We start from the raw sequence: 20,149 nt of genomic DNA, 5'->3' as shown, positions 1-20,149 counted from the left end.
CCTCTCTGTCCCTTCCCTCCCTCTCTCTCGCTCTCTCGCCCCCCCCCTCTCTCTGTCCCTCCTCTCCTCTCTGTCCCTTCCCCCCCTCTCTCTCCCTCCCCCCCCCCCTCTCCCTTCCCCCCCTCTCCCTGTCCCTTCCCCCCCTCTCTCTGTCCCTTCCCCCCTCTCCCTTCCCCCCCTCTCCCTGTCCCTTCCCCCCCCTCTCTCTGTCCTTTCCCCCCCTCTCTCTGTCCTTTCCCCCCCCTCTCTCTGTCCCTCCCCCCCTCTCCCTGTCCCTTCCCCCCTCTCCCTGTCCCTTCCCCCCCCCTCTCTCTGTCCCTTCCCCCCTCTCTCTGTCCCTTCCCCCCTCTCTCTGTCCCTTCCCCCCCTCTCTCTGTCCCTTCCCCCCCTCTCTCTGTCCCTTCCCCCCCCTCTCTCTGTCCCTTCCCCCTCCTCAGCCCTCAGTCTCCATGACCACTATGTGTCTCATGATGAGTTAGGTAACAGTTCTCTGAAATCGCAGGAAGAAGCACCAACACGCCCAGGGGTTCAATTATTAACACACGCTGCAGGAACAGGAAGCTACTAGGCTTAGCTGCTGTTAGGAAATCTTTTTTTTTTATGAATAAGGTCTACCTGAAATGGCAATCTGCAGACTATATAATCATTTAGGCGAGCAGTCAGCTCACCAGACCTTTGATTTAATCAAGAGGCTAATTAAGGGATTAATGATCATTTCTTTGGGCCAAATTGATTTACCCTGCTAGTGCTTCATTGTGTTGTGGAAACAGGAGACAGTTCAACAGCGTGTCTGCCCTGTAGCCAGGATGGCAGTGTTTATATAGAAGCTGTCAGTGTCATGCACAGGAGGTTGGTGGTACCTTAATTTGGGAGGACGGGCTCGTGGTAATGACTGGAGCAAAATCAGTGGAATGGTATCAAATACATCAAACACATGGTTTCCAGGTGTTTGATGCCATTCCATTTGCGCCATTCCGGCCATTATTATGAGCGGTTCTCCCCTCAGCAGCCTCCACTGGGTCAGGTAGCTGGACCATCTGTCGCTCTGTGAGCACAGCAGTTACTGGCTCCGACAGAGAGGGCCATGCAGAGCAGCGGAGTATAGTACAAATGAACAGTCACACAGTACGTACATATGCAACACAAACATAAACAGACAGGAAGCTAGCTACTGTATTATGCAGTGCAGTCTATGTCATTCATTAGTGGGACAGCCCAGAGACAGATGGAGATAGTGCTCATGAAGCAGAAAGATAAACCTGAATAGAGTTCGGCAGCTTGTCGTCCTAAAAAAACAGAAAAGAGATACCTCTGATTCGTTTCTATGGGGAAAATGAATGTGAAAGAACGGGGTTTTGGGAGAAACGCCGAAAATAAGGTCTGAGGTTAACACAGGCTTAGGAGTTCTTATACGTTTTGTTCGATGAGATAATATCAGGCAGTTAACATGACCTTTATGAATTATGAAGCCTTTCATGTGCATTGTGTGCTTTTTTTGACGACATAAATGCTTCAGAATTCACAAAACATTGATGTTAGCTGATCAAGATTATCTCATAGAACAAGATCTCCTAAACCTGTGTTTACCACCAACCTTATTTCATCGCGTATATCCAAAAACTCCATTTATTTACCCATAGGCTTTGCCCAACGAACCATGGCAGAGTGGTGCCTACAAAAAGACACCATTACTATTTCTCTCTATTCACATGATGTATAGTACAGTTGAAGTCGGAAGATTACATACACTTAGGTTGGAGTCATTAAAACTCGTTTTTTAACCACTCCACAAATTTCTTGTTAACAAACTATAGGTTTGGCAAGTTGGTTAGGACATCTACTTTGTGCATGACACAAGTCATTTTTCCAGCAATTGTTAACAGACAGATTATTTCACTTATAACTCACTGTATCACAATTCCAGTGGGTCAGAAGCTTAGGTTGACTGTGCCTTTAAACAGAAAATGATGTCATGTCATATTGTTTTTTCATTTATTTTTTATTTCACCTTTATTTAACCAGGTAGGCAAGTTGAGAACAAGTTCTCATTTACAATTGCGACCTGGCCAAGATAAAGCAAAGCAGTTCGACACATACAACAACACAGAGTTACACATGGAGTAAAACAAACATACAGTAGAAAAATAAGTCTATATACAATGTGAGCAAATGAGGTGAGATAAGGGAGGTAAAGGCAATAAATAGGCCATGGTGGTGAAGTAAATATAATATAGCAGGTAAAACACTGGAATGGTAGATTTGTAGTAGAAGAAAGTGCAAAGTAGAAATAATGGGGTGCAAAGGAGCAAAATAAATAAATAAATACAGTAGGGCAAGAGGTAGTTGTTTGGGCTAAATTATAGATGGGCTATGTACAGGTGCAGTGATCTGTGAGCTGCTCTGACAGCTGGTGCTTAAAGCTGGTGAAGGAGATAAGTGTTTCCAGTTTCAGAGATTTTTGTAGTTCGTTCCAGTCATTGGCAGCAGAGAACTGGAAGGAGAGACGGCCAAAGGAGGAATTGGCTTTGGGGGTGACCAGAGAGATATACCTGCTGGAGCGCGTGCTACAGGTGGGTGCTGCTATGGTAACCAGCGAGCTGAGATAAGGGGGGACTTTACCTAGCAGGGTCTTGTAGATGACCTGGAGCCAGTGGGTTTGGCGACGAGAATGAAGCGAGGGCCAGCCAACGAGAGCGTACAGGTCGCAGTGGTGGGTAATATATGGGGCTTTGGTGACAAAACGGATGGCACTGTGATAGACTGCATCCATTTTATTGAGTAGGGTATTGGAGGCTATTTTGTAAATGACATCGCCGAAGTCGAGGATCGGTAGGATGGTCAGTTTTACGAGGGTATGTGTGGCAACATGAGTGAAGGATGCTTTGTTGCGAAATAGGAAGCCAATTCTAGATTTAACTTTGGATTGGAGATGTTTGATGTGAGTCTGGAAGGAGAGTTCACAGTCTAACCAGACACCTAAGTATTTGTAGTTGTCTACATATTCTAAGTCAGAACCGTCCAGAGTAGTGATGCTGGATGGGCGGGCAGGTGCGGGCAGCGATCGGTTGAAGAGCATGCATTTAGTTTTACTTGTATTTAAGAGCAGTTGGAAGCCACGGAAGGAGAGTTGTATGGCATTGAAGCTCGTCTGTAAGGTTGTTAAAATAATTATGTATCTTGTGAACGTTAATCATGAGTAATTTAGTAAATTCACCGGAAGTTTGCGGTGGGTATGCTAGTTCTGAACATCACATGCTAATGTAAAAAGCTGTTTTTTGATATAAATATGAACTTGATTGAACAAAACATGCATGTATTGTATAACATAATGTCCTAGGAGTGTCATCTGATAAAGATCAAAGGTTAGTGCTGCATTTAGCTGTGGTTTTGGTTTTTGTGACATATATGCTTGCTTTGAAAATGGCTGTGTGATTATTTTTGGCAGGGTACTCTCCTGACATAATCTAATGTTTTGCTTTCGCTGTAAAGCCTTTTTGAAATCGGACAATGTGGTTAGATTAACAAGAGTCTTGTCTTTAAAATGGTGCAAAATAGTCATATGTTTGAGAAATTGAAGTTATAGCATTTGTTAGGTATTTGTATTTCGCGCCACGCGATTCCACTGGCTGTTGACTAGTACGTCCCACCTAGCCCAGGGAAGTTAACACAGTGTCCAAAGAAGGTCCAGAAGTATACAGAATGGTATCGTCTGCGTAGAGGTGGATCAGAGACTCACCAGCAGCAAGAGCGACATCATTGATGTATACAGAGAAAAGAGTTGGCCCAAGAATTGAACCCTGTGGCACCCCCATAGAGACTGCCAGAGGCCCGGACAACAGGCCATCCGATTTGACACATTGAACTCTATCAGAGATGTAGTTGGAAAACCAGGCGAGGCAATCATTTGAGAAAACAAGGCTACTGAGTCTGCCGATGAGGATGTGGTGATTGACAGAGTTGAAAGCCTTGGCCAGGTCAATGAATATGGCAGCACAGTACTGTTTCTTATTGATGGCGGTTACGATATCATTTAGGACCTAGAGCGTGGCTGAGGTGCACCCATGACCAGCTCTGAAACCAGATTGCATAGCGGAGAAGGTGCGGTGGGATTCAAAATGGTCGGTAATCTGTTTGTTGACTTGGCTTTCGAAGACCTTAGAAAGGCAGGGTAGGATAGATATAGGTCTGTAGCAGTTTGGGTCAAGAGTGTCCCCCCCTTTGAAGAGGGGGATGACCGCAGCTGCTTTCCAATCTTTGGGAATCTCAGACGACACAAGAGGTTGAACAGGCTAGTAATAGGGGTTGCAACAATTTCGGCAGATAATTTTACAAAGAAAGGGTCCAGATTGTCTAGCTCGGCTGATTTGTAGGGGTCCAGATTTTGCAGCTCTTTCAGAATATCAGCTGACTGGATTTGGGAGAAGGACAAATGGGGAAGGCTTGGGCGAGTAGCTGTGGGGGGTGCAGTGCTGTTGACCGCGGTAGGGGTAGCCAGGTGGAAAGCATGGCCAGCCGTAGAAAAATGCTTATTGAAATTCTCAATTGTAGTGGATTTATCAGTGGTGACAGAGTTTCCTATCCTCAGTGCAGTGGGCAGCTGGGAGGTGTTCTTATTCTCCATGGACTTTACAGTGTCCCAGAACGTCTGATAGGCTAATTGACATCCTTTGAGTCAATTGGAGGAGTACCTATTTCAAGGCCTACCTTCAAACTCAGTGCCTCTTTGCTTGACATCATCGAAAAATCAAAAGAAATCAGCCAAGACCTCAGAAAAAAAAAATTATAGACCTCCACAAGTCTGGTTCATCCTTGGGAGCAATTTCCAAATGCCTAAAGTTACCACGTTCATCTGTACAAACAATAGTACGCAAGTATAAACACCATGGGACCATGCAGCCGTCATACCGCTCAGGAAGGAGACGCATTCTGTCTCCTAGAGATGAACGTACTTTGATGCGAAAAGTGCAAATCAATCTCAGAACAATAGCAAACGATCTTGTGAAGATGCTGGAGGAAAATGGGTACAAACTACCTATATCCACAGTAAAACCAGTCCTATATCAACATAACCTGAAAGGCCGCTCAGCAAGGAAGAAGCTACTGCTCCAAAACTGCCATAAAAAAGCCAGACTATGGTTTGCAACTGCATATGGGGACAAACATTGTACTTTTTGGAGAAATGTCCTCTGGTCTGATAAAACAAAAATAGAACTGTTTGGCCATAATGACCATCGTTATGTTTGGGGGGAAAAGAGAGAGGCTTGCAAGCCGAAGAACACCATCCCATCCGTGAAGCACAGGGGTGGCAGCATCATGTTGTGGGGGTGCTTTGCTGCAGGTGCACTTCACAAAATAGATGGCATCATGAGGAAGGAAAATTATGTGGATGGAAAATTATGTGGATATATTGAAGCAACATCTCAAGACATCAGTCAGGAAATTAAAGGTTTGTCGCAAATGGGTCTTCCAAATGGACAATGACTCCAAGCATACTTCCAAAGTTGTGGCAAAATGGCTTAAGGACAACAAAGTCAAGGTATTGGAATGACCATTACAAAGCCCTCACCTCAATCCCATAGAAACATTTTCGGCAGAACTGACAAAGCGTGTGCGAGCAAGGAGGCCTCCAAACCTGACTCAGTTACACCAGCTCTATCAGGAGGAATGGGCCAAAATTCACCCAACTTATTGTGGGAAGCTTGTGGAAGGCTACCCGAAACGTTTGACCCAAGTTAAACAATTTAAAGGCAATGCTACCAAATACTAATTGAGTGTATGTAAACTTCTGACCCACTGGGAATGTCATGAAAGAAATAAAAGCTGAAATAAATCCCTCTTCTATTATTCTGACATTTCACATTCTTAAAATACGACAGGGAATTTTTACTAGGATTAAATGTCAGGAATTGTGATAAACTGTGTTTAAATGTATTTGGCTAGGGTGTATGTAAACTTCCGACTTCAACTGTATATCCCCAGTCTGTCCTGTGCATGTTCACCCACACCCTACAATGAACAGCTGTGTGATGGATTTTCTGTACGTCTCTAGATGTGTCCCTCAGTGTGTGTGTGTGTGTGTGCGCGTGTGCATGACTGCGTTTGTGTGTGCGTGCGCACGCGTGATGTGTTTGTGAATCTGGGCAGCCCTTTGACAGTATTGCTAGCCTGCTGAGAGGAATTCCCCTGGGATAGAGAGAGCAAAGAAGAGAGAGGCAGAGAGAGAGAGATGAAGAGAGAGTGGTCCCCTCTGCTCCATAGGAGTGAATGCGTGGATTCCAGCCTCTGCCTCTATAAATACTCCAGTCACGCATCAGAACAACAGTCTGCTGGCGGGGAAAGGTTTTACATACATTTAGACAAGTAGAGGACACACACATTTAATCTGTTTCCCTTACTCTCAGTTAGAGGACATGAATACAGAACAGTAGAAGCACTGTTTGTGTGTCAGGTAGCGTTAGTGGAGTTAATGGGGAACTAAACAAAATGGTGGACAGGGAAACCCAGGAGCGTCCTACCTGGTGCTGTGGTCTAATTAAATTACATGTAAGATTATTTTTGTATTTTGACCTACTTAGTCCACCTGTCGGCTCTCTCTAGTAATGAGCCTGGGGAGGAGGTTAGAGCTAACTCATTTTTTTTTCTTGATATGGTTTGAGTGAGAGTAGCTTTTAGGTTTACATTGTTGTTTAACTCCAACTCACCCACTCCCAGTTGCTCCAGCCGGGCCTTGAACTCTGGCCTCTCCTCCAGGACCCTAAGGAGATGGGTGGGCTCCATGCGCTCCAGCCTCCGGTACACATAGATCTTGTGGCTGAAGCTGACGTACACCAGACAGGGGCTGTTCTTGCCATCCTTACAGATGTACTGACCTGTTAAACACCAACATGTAAGGCCGGTTAGACAATACTCCACATATTCCATGACTAGGGGCCCGGGTTTTCCCTAACCACATGTCCTAATCAGGAAAAACTCCAGGCCCTAGTCATTACAGTAAAATATACATTCAGTGACAATAGGAGAGGCTTAGAAATAGGATTGTTCAAATCAAAGAAATAAAATCAGATGTTATTTGTTACATGCGCCGAATACAACAGGTTACCCACATTACCATGAAATGACTACTTACAAGCCTTTAACCAACAATGCAGTTTTTTTTTTAGTAAGAAAATATTTGCTCATCACTGTGGCCCTGTGAACGCTGGCCTATAATAACGCGTGTTTCGCAAGCAATGCCAACAGTGGTGAGGCTGAGCTAATGCACTCCAATAACCACAGAGACAAAGCATGGATGACCCCTGAGCGTGTGTAGTTCACACACTGACTCAGATAGTCCTGTCTGTAGCTTCAACATGCGTTCATCGTTACACATTCTGCATTTATTCGTTGTGGTATTATTATTATTTGTATTATTCTCTGCGCTGTTGGAAAGTGCCCGTAAGTAAGCATTTCAGTTACTCCACACCTGTTGTTTAAGAAGCATGTGACAAAAATAATGTGATTCTCTCTTGCCCATTTCTTTAATCCTCTTATTAGATAACAATATGTTCTCTCTCTGCTCTCAGAGGCACTGGGGCTCGTGCAGAAATTGGAGAGACAGCGTTTGACAGCGAGCGAGAGAGTGGGAGATAGAAAGGATGTAGCTTGTTTATGTGAGCCTGAAGTCCAACACTGCCATCTAATGGTGACATGAGCTGGAAACATTCACTGTATGAATACTGGCAATATCATTTGCTTAGTCATCATGTAAATCAGGTATACATAGGTGAGGGATCTGACAAGAATGTGTGGTTCAGAATGAGATCTCACCTGCACAGAAAGCATTGACGTTCTCGTCAAACTGAAACCTCACCACCATGCAGTTGAGGTCGATGATGTAGGTCTGACCATCCCAGGCACACGCCGCCGCCACCTCCTCTCTGCCGTCGCCCTGGAGACAGAGGCACAGTCACAATGTCAAAAACCGCACGGTCACAGGCAGTCACTAAAAATAAACGTATACTGTTTTTGTAAACTGACTGTGACGTCCAGCTTCTGCAGAGCAAAGAGCTGGTGATCCACCTGCACTGACCATTTCAACTGCTCTGAACTGTCCATCAGTTTCAGTGTGCCTGGAACACAAAAACACACTATCACATTATTACATACTAAAATGACCAACATTTTATGCTTAATATTGTTAATGGCATCAAGAGTATTGTTTAAACTGCATATAATACGACAGTCTGAGATTTTTTTTTAAAGAACTTAAACAGCTCAAGACCTGCAGGTCACTGGTTCTCACGGGGTTAAGGAAAACGTTAAAGCCATAGAAATGGAATGAATTATTCATATGGTTACAGCAGCACTCTGAGTGCTGGACACCAACATAGTTATCTAAAGATCTCCATCCCTGAGCTAAAAGCAAGAAAATAGCGCAAAATTTAAGGTAACATTTATTCAACACAATTTCTGTCCCTCAATCTCTCCTGAAAAAACCAACAAGGTTTCAATTCGAAATCCAAATACTTGGAAAAAAATCATCTTCAATTTAAACTGCAACTTCATGCATCACCTGTTTTCCCCACGTTAATTGTAGAATTGTTTAAATGAAATGGCTGTGATATGATCTGGCTACATTTCACTATTCCCTCAGCAGAATTCCTCAAACGTTGATCCTAAATAGGGTACACAGGCATGTCAAGCCCTCTCTTGTTGCATCATTATTAGCCTATCTGTGACTGGCCCAGACTCTCTAGTAAGATAATCCTATAGAATCTCTGATCCACCTCTACGCAGACGACACCATTCTGTATACTTCTGGCCCTTCTTTGGACACTGTGTTAACAACCCTCCAGACGAGCTTCAATGCCATTCAACTCTCCTTCCGTGGTCTCCAACTGCTCCTAAACACAAGTAAAACTAAATGCATGCTCTTCAACCGATCGCTGCCTGCACCTGCCCGCCCGTCCAGCATAACTTCTCTGGACGGTTCAAACTTAGAATTTGTGGACAACTACAAATACCTAGGTGTCTGGTTAGACTGTAAACTCTCCTTCCAGACTCACATCAATCATCTCCAATCCAAAGTGAAATCTAGAATTGGCTTCCTATTTCGCAACAAAGCATCCTTCACTCATGCTGCCAAACATACCCTCGTAAAACTGACCATCCTACCAATCCTCGACTTCGGCGATGTCATTTACAAAATAGCCTCCAATACCCTACTCAACAAGCTGGATGCAGTCTATCACAGTGCCATCCGTTTTGTCACCAAAGCCCCATATACTACCCACCACTGCGACCTGTACGCTCTCGTTGGCTGGCCTTCGCTTCATAATCGTCGCCAAACACATTGGCTCCAGGTCATCTACAAGACCCTGCTAGGTAAAGTCCCCCCTTATCTCCGCTCACTGGTCACCATAGCAGCACCCACCTGTAGCACGCGCTCCAGCAGGTTTATCTCTCTGGTCACCCCTAAAGCCAACTCCTCCTTTGGTCGTCTCTCCTTCCAGTTCTCTGCTGCCAATGACTGGAACGAACTACAAAAATCTCTGAAACTGGAAACACTTATCTCCCTCACTAGCTTTAAGCACCAGCTGTCAGTGCAGCTCACAGATCACTGCACATAGCCCATCTATAATTTAGCCCAAACTACTACCTCTTCCCCTACTGTATTTATTTATTTTATTTATTTGCTCCTTTGCACCATATTATTTATATTTTAACTTTGAACTTTCTTCAAACTACAAATCTACCATTCCAGTGTTTTTCTTGCTATACTTTATTTACTTTGCCACCATGGCATTTTTTTGCCTTTACCTCCCTTATCTCACATCATTTGCTCACATTGTATATAGTCTTGTTTTTTTCTACTGCATCATTGATTGTATGTTGTTTTACTCCATGTGTAACTCTGTGTTGTTGTATGTTGTCGAACTGCTTTGCTTTATCCTGGCCAGGTCGCAATTGTAAATGAGAACTTGTTCTCAACTTGCCTACCTGGTTAAATAAAGGTGAAATAAATAAATAAATAAATAAATTGGTTCCCCTTTTCTTTAAATATTGATAGTCTCTCCAGGAGCTCACAGAGCCCTCATCCTGCTCAACCACAACCGGTCTCCTCTGGTAACATTCACCCACAACACCTCCCTCCCTTCTACATGCCTTTCCTAGTTCTGAGTGACCTTGTTAGAAATTGTAATTGGTGAGAGAGTAAGAAAGGTCTTCCTTTTCACATTAAGAGAACTGGGGAGCAGGCTAAGCAGCTCTGTGAGCTGGCAGATATACTGCCTGTCAGAGATGTTCAGCAGGTTTCTATAAGGAAGATTAATTATACAGGGTTATTGCTGTTGCAATAAACAGGTCAGTCAGGTATCTTCACAACCACAAGTCATATAAACCTTGGCCCTGCTCATAATCACACAACAGCAGAGTGAAAGTACTTATTTTTTGTTGTTGCTGAGCCCACTACAGTTATGATTTAGCTCATTATTTTAGAAGATAATTGACTGCCGTGATGTTAAAACGTCCTATCTGAACACATCCTTATTAGGATTCCGTTATGAGACGGATTGAGTAAAAAAAAGTTCAGAGTGGTCAGTGGTCAATTACGCAGCGTTGCTCTTCTGAACAACTTCATTCAGACACCATCTAGAGTACAGAGGGCAAACAGGCCGCATTTAGAGGAGTCGCCTTTGGAGCCTCTGCTTATGCTCCCGGTGAGATGAGTGGAAACGTTCTTGTTGTGGATCCGACCAGTGGTCAGATGAAGAATCTCGTCTCTGGAGGGACCCTCGCTGTGACAGACACATTACAAACACAGGACGATACCAACATGAACTGGCACAGCTTATCTATCATTAGACAGCCAAAGCACTTGTCTACTACTGTGTACTGTATGTATCTAGGTGCTCTGCATGTCCAGTGGCATGTACCTGCCAGGAGTGGGTGTCCATGTGCAGAGCCACAACCAGGCTGGGACACCATCAGTTCAGGAAGACCCTCTAGGTCTGGGTTTACTGACAGGCTGTCCACCTGTCACAGGAGGAAATAATGGATTAGAAATAGTCGAGTGTACACTTTACAAGATGTGAAGTCATCCAGTGTTATGTGGGGTTTATATGTAGGGCCAGAGTTCAACTCGGGATAACCGGTCATACAAAAGTAGCTAAACTTTTAGCCAGGTCAATTTCTATGGCAACGAATCGTTCAGAACGAACCTGGTCCTGGGCAGGCTAACTCCACTTACACTGAATGAAATGACTGAGCCGCGAGTTGAGGACCAATTAAATCAGATTCATTCCCTCTTGCAAAGACTGCATCATCCCCTCCACTTGAGGAAGACGACTGATTCAATATTTTATTCATCAAATGTTTTTTGTGCGTTACAAAATAGTAACGTTAAGATATATCACATTACACATTTAGTAATGATAGAATGCATTTTAAACTTCACGCAATGTAACACTTTTGTGTGACTTACTAAATAACAAACATCAATAGGAGTGGGAAGGTGCTCGTGCATTGATAAGCACACCAAAGACGGCCTTAACGATAACTTTGAAAATAAAGACGGCACTTTTAATAGCCTATTTCACACCATAGCCTGCTGAACTTGCAAGAAAATTTTTCTTTCAGAACAAATAAAAATGTGGCACTGACTATTTCATAGATGAATGTTTCAGCATCGTCTCAATAAAGAGTTCGACGAGCCACGTGCGACATGCGCAGTTACAAGCCTGTTCGAGTTAGCGGCAGGCGGACGAGCAATATCCACCGTCGTAGAACGGACCGAGCCTGAGCTGGAATGTAAAGCTTGCTGAAGCTGGTAAGAAAACCCTGAGTAGATTGCTCCGTAGGATACCCCTCAGGAGTTTTTCAGCCTTTGATTGACATATTCCATGTTTGTGTATAGACCTACCTGTCCCTCCAGAAGCCACTTCTTCAGCAGGACCAGCTGTCCAGAGCTCAGGTCTGAAGAATCGGTGTGCTCCTCCCAGCGGGAACGCTCTCACCACACGGTCAGTGCATCCCACTACAAGCTCACTGCGCCCATCCCCATCTGCAAAGCGTGCACAGACAGAGACAGAGACACAGACACGGCTGAGAATAAAGCAGTCAAAACAGAAACGGTCATTTGCATTGAGGGTGCCTACATCAAGGACGAAATGGGTGCAGAACAGAGAGGTTACCCATGTCACTAATAAGGATGACTTTGGTGTTGGCAGGAATGTGCTGAGAGAAGCAGGGTTTCTGGTCGTCAGAACAGCGCCTCCTGCTGGCTGGATGAATCTGACTTGGCTCCTGTCACTGCAGACAGGTCAAACAGGTGAAACCATCCCTCTGCACCCACAGCAACTACAAAGTTCTGATGGACAAGTTAAGACAGTGAACAGTTAGATGATAGCACTCATTGGATGTAAGGGGAAAAAACACAAATATTCCTCATCTGACTGGAGGACTATGCACAGTTTCTGCACACCCACCCTTCCTTTGTTGCAGATGTCTCCAACACCAACACAGGTGAGCTAAAAAAGAAACAAAAATGATAACTCATTAAATATTTCTCTAAATCCGCTAAAATAACATAAATCAGATCTGCAGACAGGGGTGTTCAAATCCCCTCTTTTATGCCACTACAGTCGTATTTAAATGTGACGATATTTGAACTCAAAGAGGGGTGATCAAAGAACCTCTAAGCAGCCACTTACCATGCCCACACATGTTCTAGTGATCCAAGGCTTAGAGTCATCATTCTTGTACACATGCAGCTTTCCACTGGTGTCACCCACGATAAGTTCATTCAGCTGTTAAAAAAATATGAACAGTTAGTGTCAAGGTTTTGGTGTCAGGGCCATGGGTACAGTCACAGCCAGGACATTTGGTTTCCATAGATATAAGACATGTTGTCATATATATGTTGAAGGTCAAGGAAAAAGAGGACGGTTACGGCATCTACTATTTCACTCTTGACCCTCTTATCGTGACTGGAGGGGATGAGTCAGAGACCCTCTAAAGCAGGAGTTATTTACAGTACAGGGACTAGAAAGGCACAGCTGGACAACGAGTGGGCAAGTGGAGAGTGGGCAAGTGGAGAGTGGGCAGAGCAGTTTATGACTTCTGAAAAATGATTTATATGTTGCCACGTAGGTGGGGAAATAACTGACAAAAAAACGAGTTGTAACATGTCATTGGTAGGCCTACAATATGTATCACGGAACCTAGGAGGTGGATACACTAACGACGTGAGCATTGAGACTACACACATTTTTTTCAAGATTGCCAATGTCTGAAAACATGGACACAAGGAAAGATCGCTGAATAATTGTCTAGCTGCTGATACTTTACTGAGTCATTATCCGCATCCCCAAGACAAATTGCATGAGGGAAAAGGGTTCCGGTGAAATCCAAACTAACACGCTGAACATAGCTCAAGGACCGCATATCACCAGTTAACAGTTTGACAGCTGAGCTGGACACTGACAGCTGCAATTTGCACCATCCAAATGCAAGTTAGAGAAAGGTCAAGTAATTAGCTGCGTTAAAGCGTATATTTAAGCGTTGCTTCTGCTTTTAAACTTGGCGTGATAACTATTATCAACCACTAAAAATAACAGAAAGCTGCATTAAACTTGTTAGATGTGAGGGTTTCAACGCTCCTCCTTTAACAAAGCTCACATGACAAAAACAGTACGGAAACATACTTGAGACAAGCTTCACGCGTTTTGTATTTTGTGATTCGTATGGTCACGTGGCGATATTTATTGGAATCCCACAGACATATCGTTAGTTATTGAGAAGTAAAGACAAAATGAAACGGAAATGTTATATTGTAACATAATCCCGGCATTTGTACTTATGCACAAATACTGAATCCCACCTAGCTGATTATTCAATTATTCATAATACAGACTAATGTCACACTCATATGTAGCCTAGTAATTACAGAATATTCTAAGAGTGTAAATTATAAATTATAACATCAGTAAGCTAAAAGAATAACGTGGTAGACTGCTGTGGGCATTAAATCAAAAAGGTTTAAAAACTCAGTACAACTGCCATCAAGTGGTTACTCGTCGGGGTGCATTTGGGTGATGCACTGTCTATCCTCTAGAGGGTACTGTTGTACAAGACAAAATATTTTCCAACTATTTCACCTCATCCATACTGTCGAGAGATCCAAGGCCCTTCTGACCCATATGACCCTTTGAGTGAGGAACCCAAGTCACCATTGGTTTGCCTATATATTAGGCCTAAATGTTTGAAAGGCCTACATTTGTTGGTATATTCTCAGAAGTGCGGAATAATTTCAGTGCACATAACAGCCTGTGGATATTTACTGCAGCAGAGCCACTGTTTTCAGTGATCTCCAGTGGTGTAAAGTACTTAAGTAAAAATACTTTAAAGTACTACTCAAGTCGTTTTTTTGGGGTATCTGTACATTATTTTACTATTTATATTTTTGACTACTTTACTTTTATTTCACTACATTCCTTAAGAAAATATTGTACTTTTTACTCCATACATTTTCCTTGACACCCAAAAGAACTCGTTACATTTTGAATACTTAGCAGGACAGAAAAATAGTCCAATTCATGCACTTATCAACCGAACATCCCTGTGCATCCCTACTGCTTCTGATCTGGCGGACTCACTAAACACACGAATGCTTCCTTTGTAAATTATGTTTTAATGTTGGAGTGTGCCTGAGGCTTTCTGTAAATAAAAAAAACAAGAAAATTGTGCCATCTGGCTTGCTTAATATAAGGAATTTGAAATTATTTATACTTTAGCTTTGATACTTAAGTATATTTTAAACCAAATACTTTTAGACTTTTACTCAAGTAGAATTTTACTGGGTGACTTTTACTTTTTTCTATTAAGGTAGCTTTACTTTTCCTCAAGTATGACAGTTGAGTACTTTTTCCACCAATGGTGATCTCTCTCTCTCTCTCTCTCTCTCTGTGTGTGTGTTTGTGTGTGTGTGTGTGTGTGTGTGTGTGTGTGTGTGTGTGTGTGTGTGTGTGTGTGTGTGTGTGTGTGTGTGTGTGTGTGTGTGTGTGTGTGTAAAGACTAGAACAGGTAGTCACGACCCATTAAACAGCTGCACATCACTGGCCACAGACAAGGACTGGATGATTGTCCACATCGACTGTAGGGAATTTCAGATAGATATTCAGTTCAGCATCTCTTCAATAGGCTAACTGCTGAGAGAAGTTGATTCAGATTACTCAGATGCCTTGTGATGGTATGGTTCATTACCATTCACTCCAGATGTTCTTGACAGGTCTCATGAATTCATTAAATGCATAGCACAACACTTTTCTTTCACTCAATAAGTAAAACAAAAGCATCAGATAGATGTTTAAAGTAGCCTAATTTTCAACGTCCAAAACTTTCAAAATAAAAGTCCCCTATACTGTCATGTATGCTAGCTAGACAACACTGTGCTATAGTCCACTTCAAATGTTTTATTTCAGATATGCTCTTTCATCTAAAACTCTATTTTTTAGCACAATTGAATAATTAATGCAGCTGAATATAGGCTATGCCCTTCAAACTTTTTTATTTAGACCTATTCATGTATATAAATTGTTAGTAAAGATAAATCAGAAATGCTTCAAAATGCATTCAGTAGGGGATTTTCACTTTATTATAAGACTGATCTGTTGTAATGCACCTGCAGAAATTATACAAAGTAGAGTCAGTTCCATGGGCGACCCCAAACTGCCATTTTACTTTTAAAAAAAAATAAACACCACAATTTAGTTTAACAGCTAACAAATTGAAAATTAATCCCGCATATCACATAGGGATTATTTCCCAGGACAAATGGGCCCTTATGAGTTTTGTTTTATGATGTCTCAGTGAACTCCAAAAGCAGAAAGACAGAGGTGTTTCAATGGATACTCGGGCGCCCAGATGTCATATTAATTATTACACTCGGCTATGACTGGAACCCTCGAATAGAGGGAGCGCTCTGCCTGCCTCTGGAAGATCTGCAGTAGAAAAAAGTCTTTACAAAGCGCTAATTGGACTCTGGAACCGCACTGACAGGGGATGGTAGATAGGTTTCAGAAAGCCGACGATGGCGAGGGGGCTGGGGGAAACTGAATAGAACCCACGCTTATTTTCTAAACTCTCTTGCTGTGCAAAAAAAGGAGGAAAAAGAAAAGAAAAGTTGGTGGGGGCTGGGTTCTTCAATGCAGGCTTGATTTTGAATGCCACAGCCAAAATTTCACAATTTACCCCCTCCCCTCAAACACACACACACACACACGCACACACACACACACACACACACACACACACACACACCACACACACTCATCCCCATGAGTGGAGTCGGTTGGTTTTGTTCTGAGTGAAAGACATGTTCTATTATGCTGCCCTTTAAAAGAAAACAAAATTGTCGAAATACACTGTGTCGAGTCGCTACTGTAACAAAATAGGGTGTATCAAATCATACACAAAACATCCTCGAACGCGTCCTTCTTACGGCCCCTTCTCAGATTTACCCTTCCGTTCCGCCTCTCCGAGGGTGATGATTAGCTCTAGCCTAATGAAAGTGGGAAATTCGCCTCTGCTGGACAAAGCTCCATTCTTCGAAAGACGAAGCATTCAAATGCGGTTGTAAAAATGTTAACAATAAACTGTGGGTCATCCAAGACTGTGGGGTCTGCTTGTGCATGCCATCCCGAAAGTTTTCCAAACAACTTACAGTCAATGGGGTCTATAAGGTATACTTTATAGTATACTGCCCATACTGTATGGACTTTAAAGACAATGCAAACAACTAAATCTTAACATCTTTGATAAGCGCCTTTAAGGTCCGCCTGAGTTTGAGAGCTGCCTTTCAGCACTACTTTTCGGTCCACTTGAGAAATTGGTTATCTGCATGCGTAGAAAGCTAGTATAGCCTAATAAGTTCGCTTGTATAAGTTATTTCAAAAAATTATATATTCCCCAAAAAATTCAACAGTTGTTTGCGTCACTCATAAAGGGACACGTTTAACTCATTTTACGCATAAAATAAAATTACGCCTTGGTTGTCTTTCGACCTCGATCTTATTTTATATTCTATCACACTGTGGCCAACTTTTATGAACAAGACCCGCAGTCTCTCATTCGCCATGAAGCAATTCAATATATCTAGTATATAAGGTCCATTTCTGAACCGAAGACGATCTATTTTTATGCATTTTATATGAGGAGCATTTTGGAACCTTTGCGCGTAATCATGCGATCCGGTGCTAGATTTTCAAATCAGACTTTAATGAAAAGTATCATTCTATTACTGCTCAAAACTCTCAAGACATCTGGAACAAGTCGGCATGCTGCAACCAGTTGTGCATTGGTGACTGTTTGTTCAGTGGTTCAAGTGGCACGCGACCGGCGTACGCATTGCAACAGCATAGGAGCCAAGGTGAATACAACTAGCACGAGGAGGAGGCGTGGTCAGGTCCAGCGCGTGGGGCTGCCAGTGTATAAGCCTCGCTACTAGCCTTTCTCAGGACTCAGTTCAGACTGAGGAGTGTGCGAGGCAGAAGCCCACAAGACTGCCCATTAAACAAGGCTAAAGTGAGCATTAAGCCACACGTGAACGCCACGAGCAGGACGCACTGCTACCGATCTATCCAAAGAAGAACTGAGATTCTCTGCGGCTCTTATTTTTATTTTTCAATACGTGCCGATGGACATCACAGCCAAGATGGAAATAAATGTGAGCCAGCAGCAGTTCATGCCGCCCTCCTGCTTCTTTGCTGCCGCAGCGCAGAGTATCCAGCTGAGCCCTACCAGCAGCCAAGGGAGCGGCAAGTCAGCGTCCAAGGTGAAGAGACAGCGCTCATCCTCGCCCGAGCTGCTAAGATGCAAGAGGAGGCTGAACTTTGCCGGCTTTGGGTACAGCCTGCCGCAGCAGCAGCCTCACACGGTGGCGCGGCGGAACGAGAGGGAGCGCAACAGAGTGAAACTTGTCAACAACGGCTTCGCCACTCTCCGGGAACACGTCCCCAATGGCGCGGCCAACAAGAAGATGAGCAAAGTGGAAACGTTACGGTCGGCGGTGGAGTACATTCGCGCACTGCAGCAACTTTTGGATGAGCACGACGCGGTGAGCGCAGCGTTTCAGTCCGGGGTCCTGTCGCCCAACAACTACCCCAACGAGATGAACTCCATGGCAGGCTCTCCAGTGTCCTCCTACTCGTCCGATGAGGGGTCTTACGACCCTCTCAGTCCCGAGGAGCAGGAACTCCTGGACTTCACTAACTGGTTCTGAGCATCTGTATCCTATAAGGTAAAAAATGTTTTTATAATACGCCTATCATTCATATTCTACAAGTACTGTATTATGCTTTGTTATAATGAATATTTGCATTATTACGTTTTCAAGATCAATTGAAAATAACTGAACTAATGTCTTACCTCCTTTTCTTGTTCGTAACTATAGGAATATGGATCAATTGAAAGATGTAAACTCTCAGCATGGCTCGGGAGGATTACAGAGGAGCTCGCGCCCTCTAGAACAAGACGCACTGAGCTGGCGTTCTGCTCCGGTCGTCCACGACCCAGTCCATCTAAAGGAACAGCCTTGCAACCAGAGAAACTGCGGACATGCAGGCCAGGGTTGAGCCAAACGCCAAAGGACTAAAAAGAAAACGGGCTCTCCATGTCTGGCAGCGTGGGAATCCAACCTTCCAGCACATTCGCCCACGAAAACAACATTTCAAAAGTGATTTTACAACAGCACACAAAACATTATTTAAAATGTTGTTCTCAAACTATGCTTAATCCAATCAAAGAACATCAACTCTTCTTTGTAAACTCCTGTGACATTTAGTTCTAAAATGCTTCCAATGTGCGGATTTTATTATATGAAATTCTATATCAAACATGTTTTTGAAATATATCAAGATATTTTTGTATGTAAGAGATTTTTTTTAGATGTTTTCTTTTGTATATATTTATATTGATAAGTTGCTCTTACCTCTTGCCTATTTTAGACTTGTATAATGCTCTGCAGCTGGCTATTCTGTGTATGGTCATTGATTAATGGGGTTTCAAGAAGGGGTTTGACACTCCGGACGTTTTAATTTAGCACCAATGTGTCTTATTTAATAGGAAATACATGTTATTGTACATGGAGTTCACGATGATCAAAGGTTATGCAGCTATTGTCCAAACAGAGCACAATGGCGATTCATTGTCTATTGCTATACTGCCAGCTCCACACTGCCTTTACTTATATCATGTTGGTTGAAAAGAGAAAAGCCTATAACCATATTTTCTACACTCTAGTCTCATAATAAAACATTTTCTAGTATTTCCTTTTGTACCTCAGACTTTTTTTACGTTTGCATTTTACATTCACTTTTAGTTACAGTGTGTTTTGACTGGAGATGGAATGGGAGAAAGGATATAGGAGACGGGGGAATGAAATATATTTCTGTTACATTTTTTATAAAAACATTACCCATTTTACGCACACTTCCACCAACGAATTCATGCCATATCACACATTTTACGCGCGTCTCCATTCGCGTAAAAAACGGTACATTCTGTAATATAAGTTATTAACATACAAATAGAGTAATATAACAATAGCAAATTCGATTCCTAAAGAATCCAATAGCCCTGTTTCTAGCCCGAGGATACTTAATGGGGGGATAATACGTCTTGCCTGGCTTTAGGCTAGCGGAGACGTGTCATGAATATTGGAGCGTTCATGCTGCATGTCAATTCTGTTGTGCACCAGCTCAATGCTGAAGCGCGCAAGCGCGTTCATATCAGAGCGAGAAAAATATGTAGCTACAGACCAGCACCCCAAAATATCACTTGAAAAAGTCCCAGTTGTGACAATGACTCCGTCCGTCCGTCTATGCCATCCTCTTAGTCAAATCCATTACAATAAACTCTAAAAACAACTTTAGTCAACGAAACTGTATAAATAACAGTGAATTATATCAGTTTACTATGTTTTTGAAACCTCTAATATATTGTGCAATTCTGTAAAACAAACAATCCTATTTCTAATTTATTTCGTTGGCAAACCATCAACATTAGGATTCTGAATCATATAGAACTGTAGGGTTTAAGCTCTGGAAATAAAGTTAATTGCGATGACAAGAAAAAACTTGAAAAGTTATTCTTGTTTAGCCTACATGTAAATGAT

The 20,149-nt window shown here is 42.9% G+C and overlaps 1 protein-coding gene and 1 pseudogene across 1 annotated transcript; one reads left to right on the top strand and one right to left on the bottom strand.

The window, feature by feature from the left end:
- Positions 1-5,906: 5,906 nt before the first annotated feature.
- Positions 5,907-13,799, bottom strand: LOC115198946 (KICSTOR complex protein ITFG2-like; annotated as a pseudogene).
- A 3,690-nt stretch (positions 13,800-17,489) lies between these two features.
- LOC115198948 (achaete-scute homolog 1a) lies at positions 17,490-19,317 on the top strand. Its single transcript, XM_029761386.1, has 2 exons — positions 17,490-18,274; positions 18,428-19,317. The coding sequence occupies exon 1, from the start codon at positions 17,672-17,674 to the stop codon at positions 18,254-18,256; it is 585 nt and encodes a 194-aa protein (XP_029617246.1). The 5' UTR covers positions 17,490-17,671; the 3' UTR covers positions 18,257-18,274; positions 18,428-19,317.
- The last annotated feature ends 832 nt before the right edge of the window (positions 19,318-20,149 follow it).

Source organism: Salmo trutta, chromosome 8 (genome assembly GCF_901001165.1).
Source record: "Salmo trutta chromosome 8, fSalTru1.1, whole genome shotgun sequence".
NCBI classification, from domain to species: Eukaryota; Metazoa; Chordata; class Actinopteri; order Salmoniformes; family Salmonidae; genus Salmo; species Salmo trutta.
This window is presented reverse-complemented; position numbering and strand designations above follow the sequence as displayed.

What these genes read in the sequence shown, in the direction of transcription:
- LOC115198948 (XM_029761386.1), top strand. Translation starts at nt 17,672, where the DNA reads ATGGACATCACAGCCAAGATGGAAATAAATGTGAGCCAGCAGCAGTTC.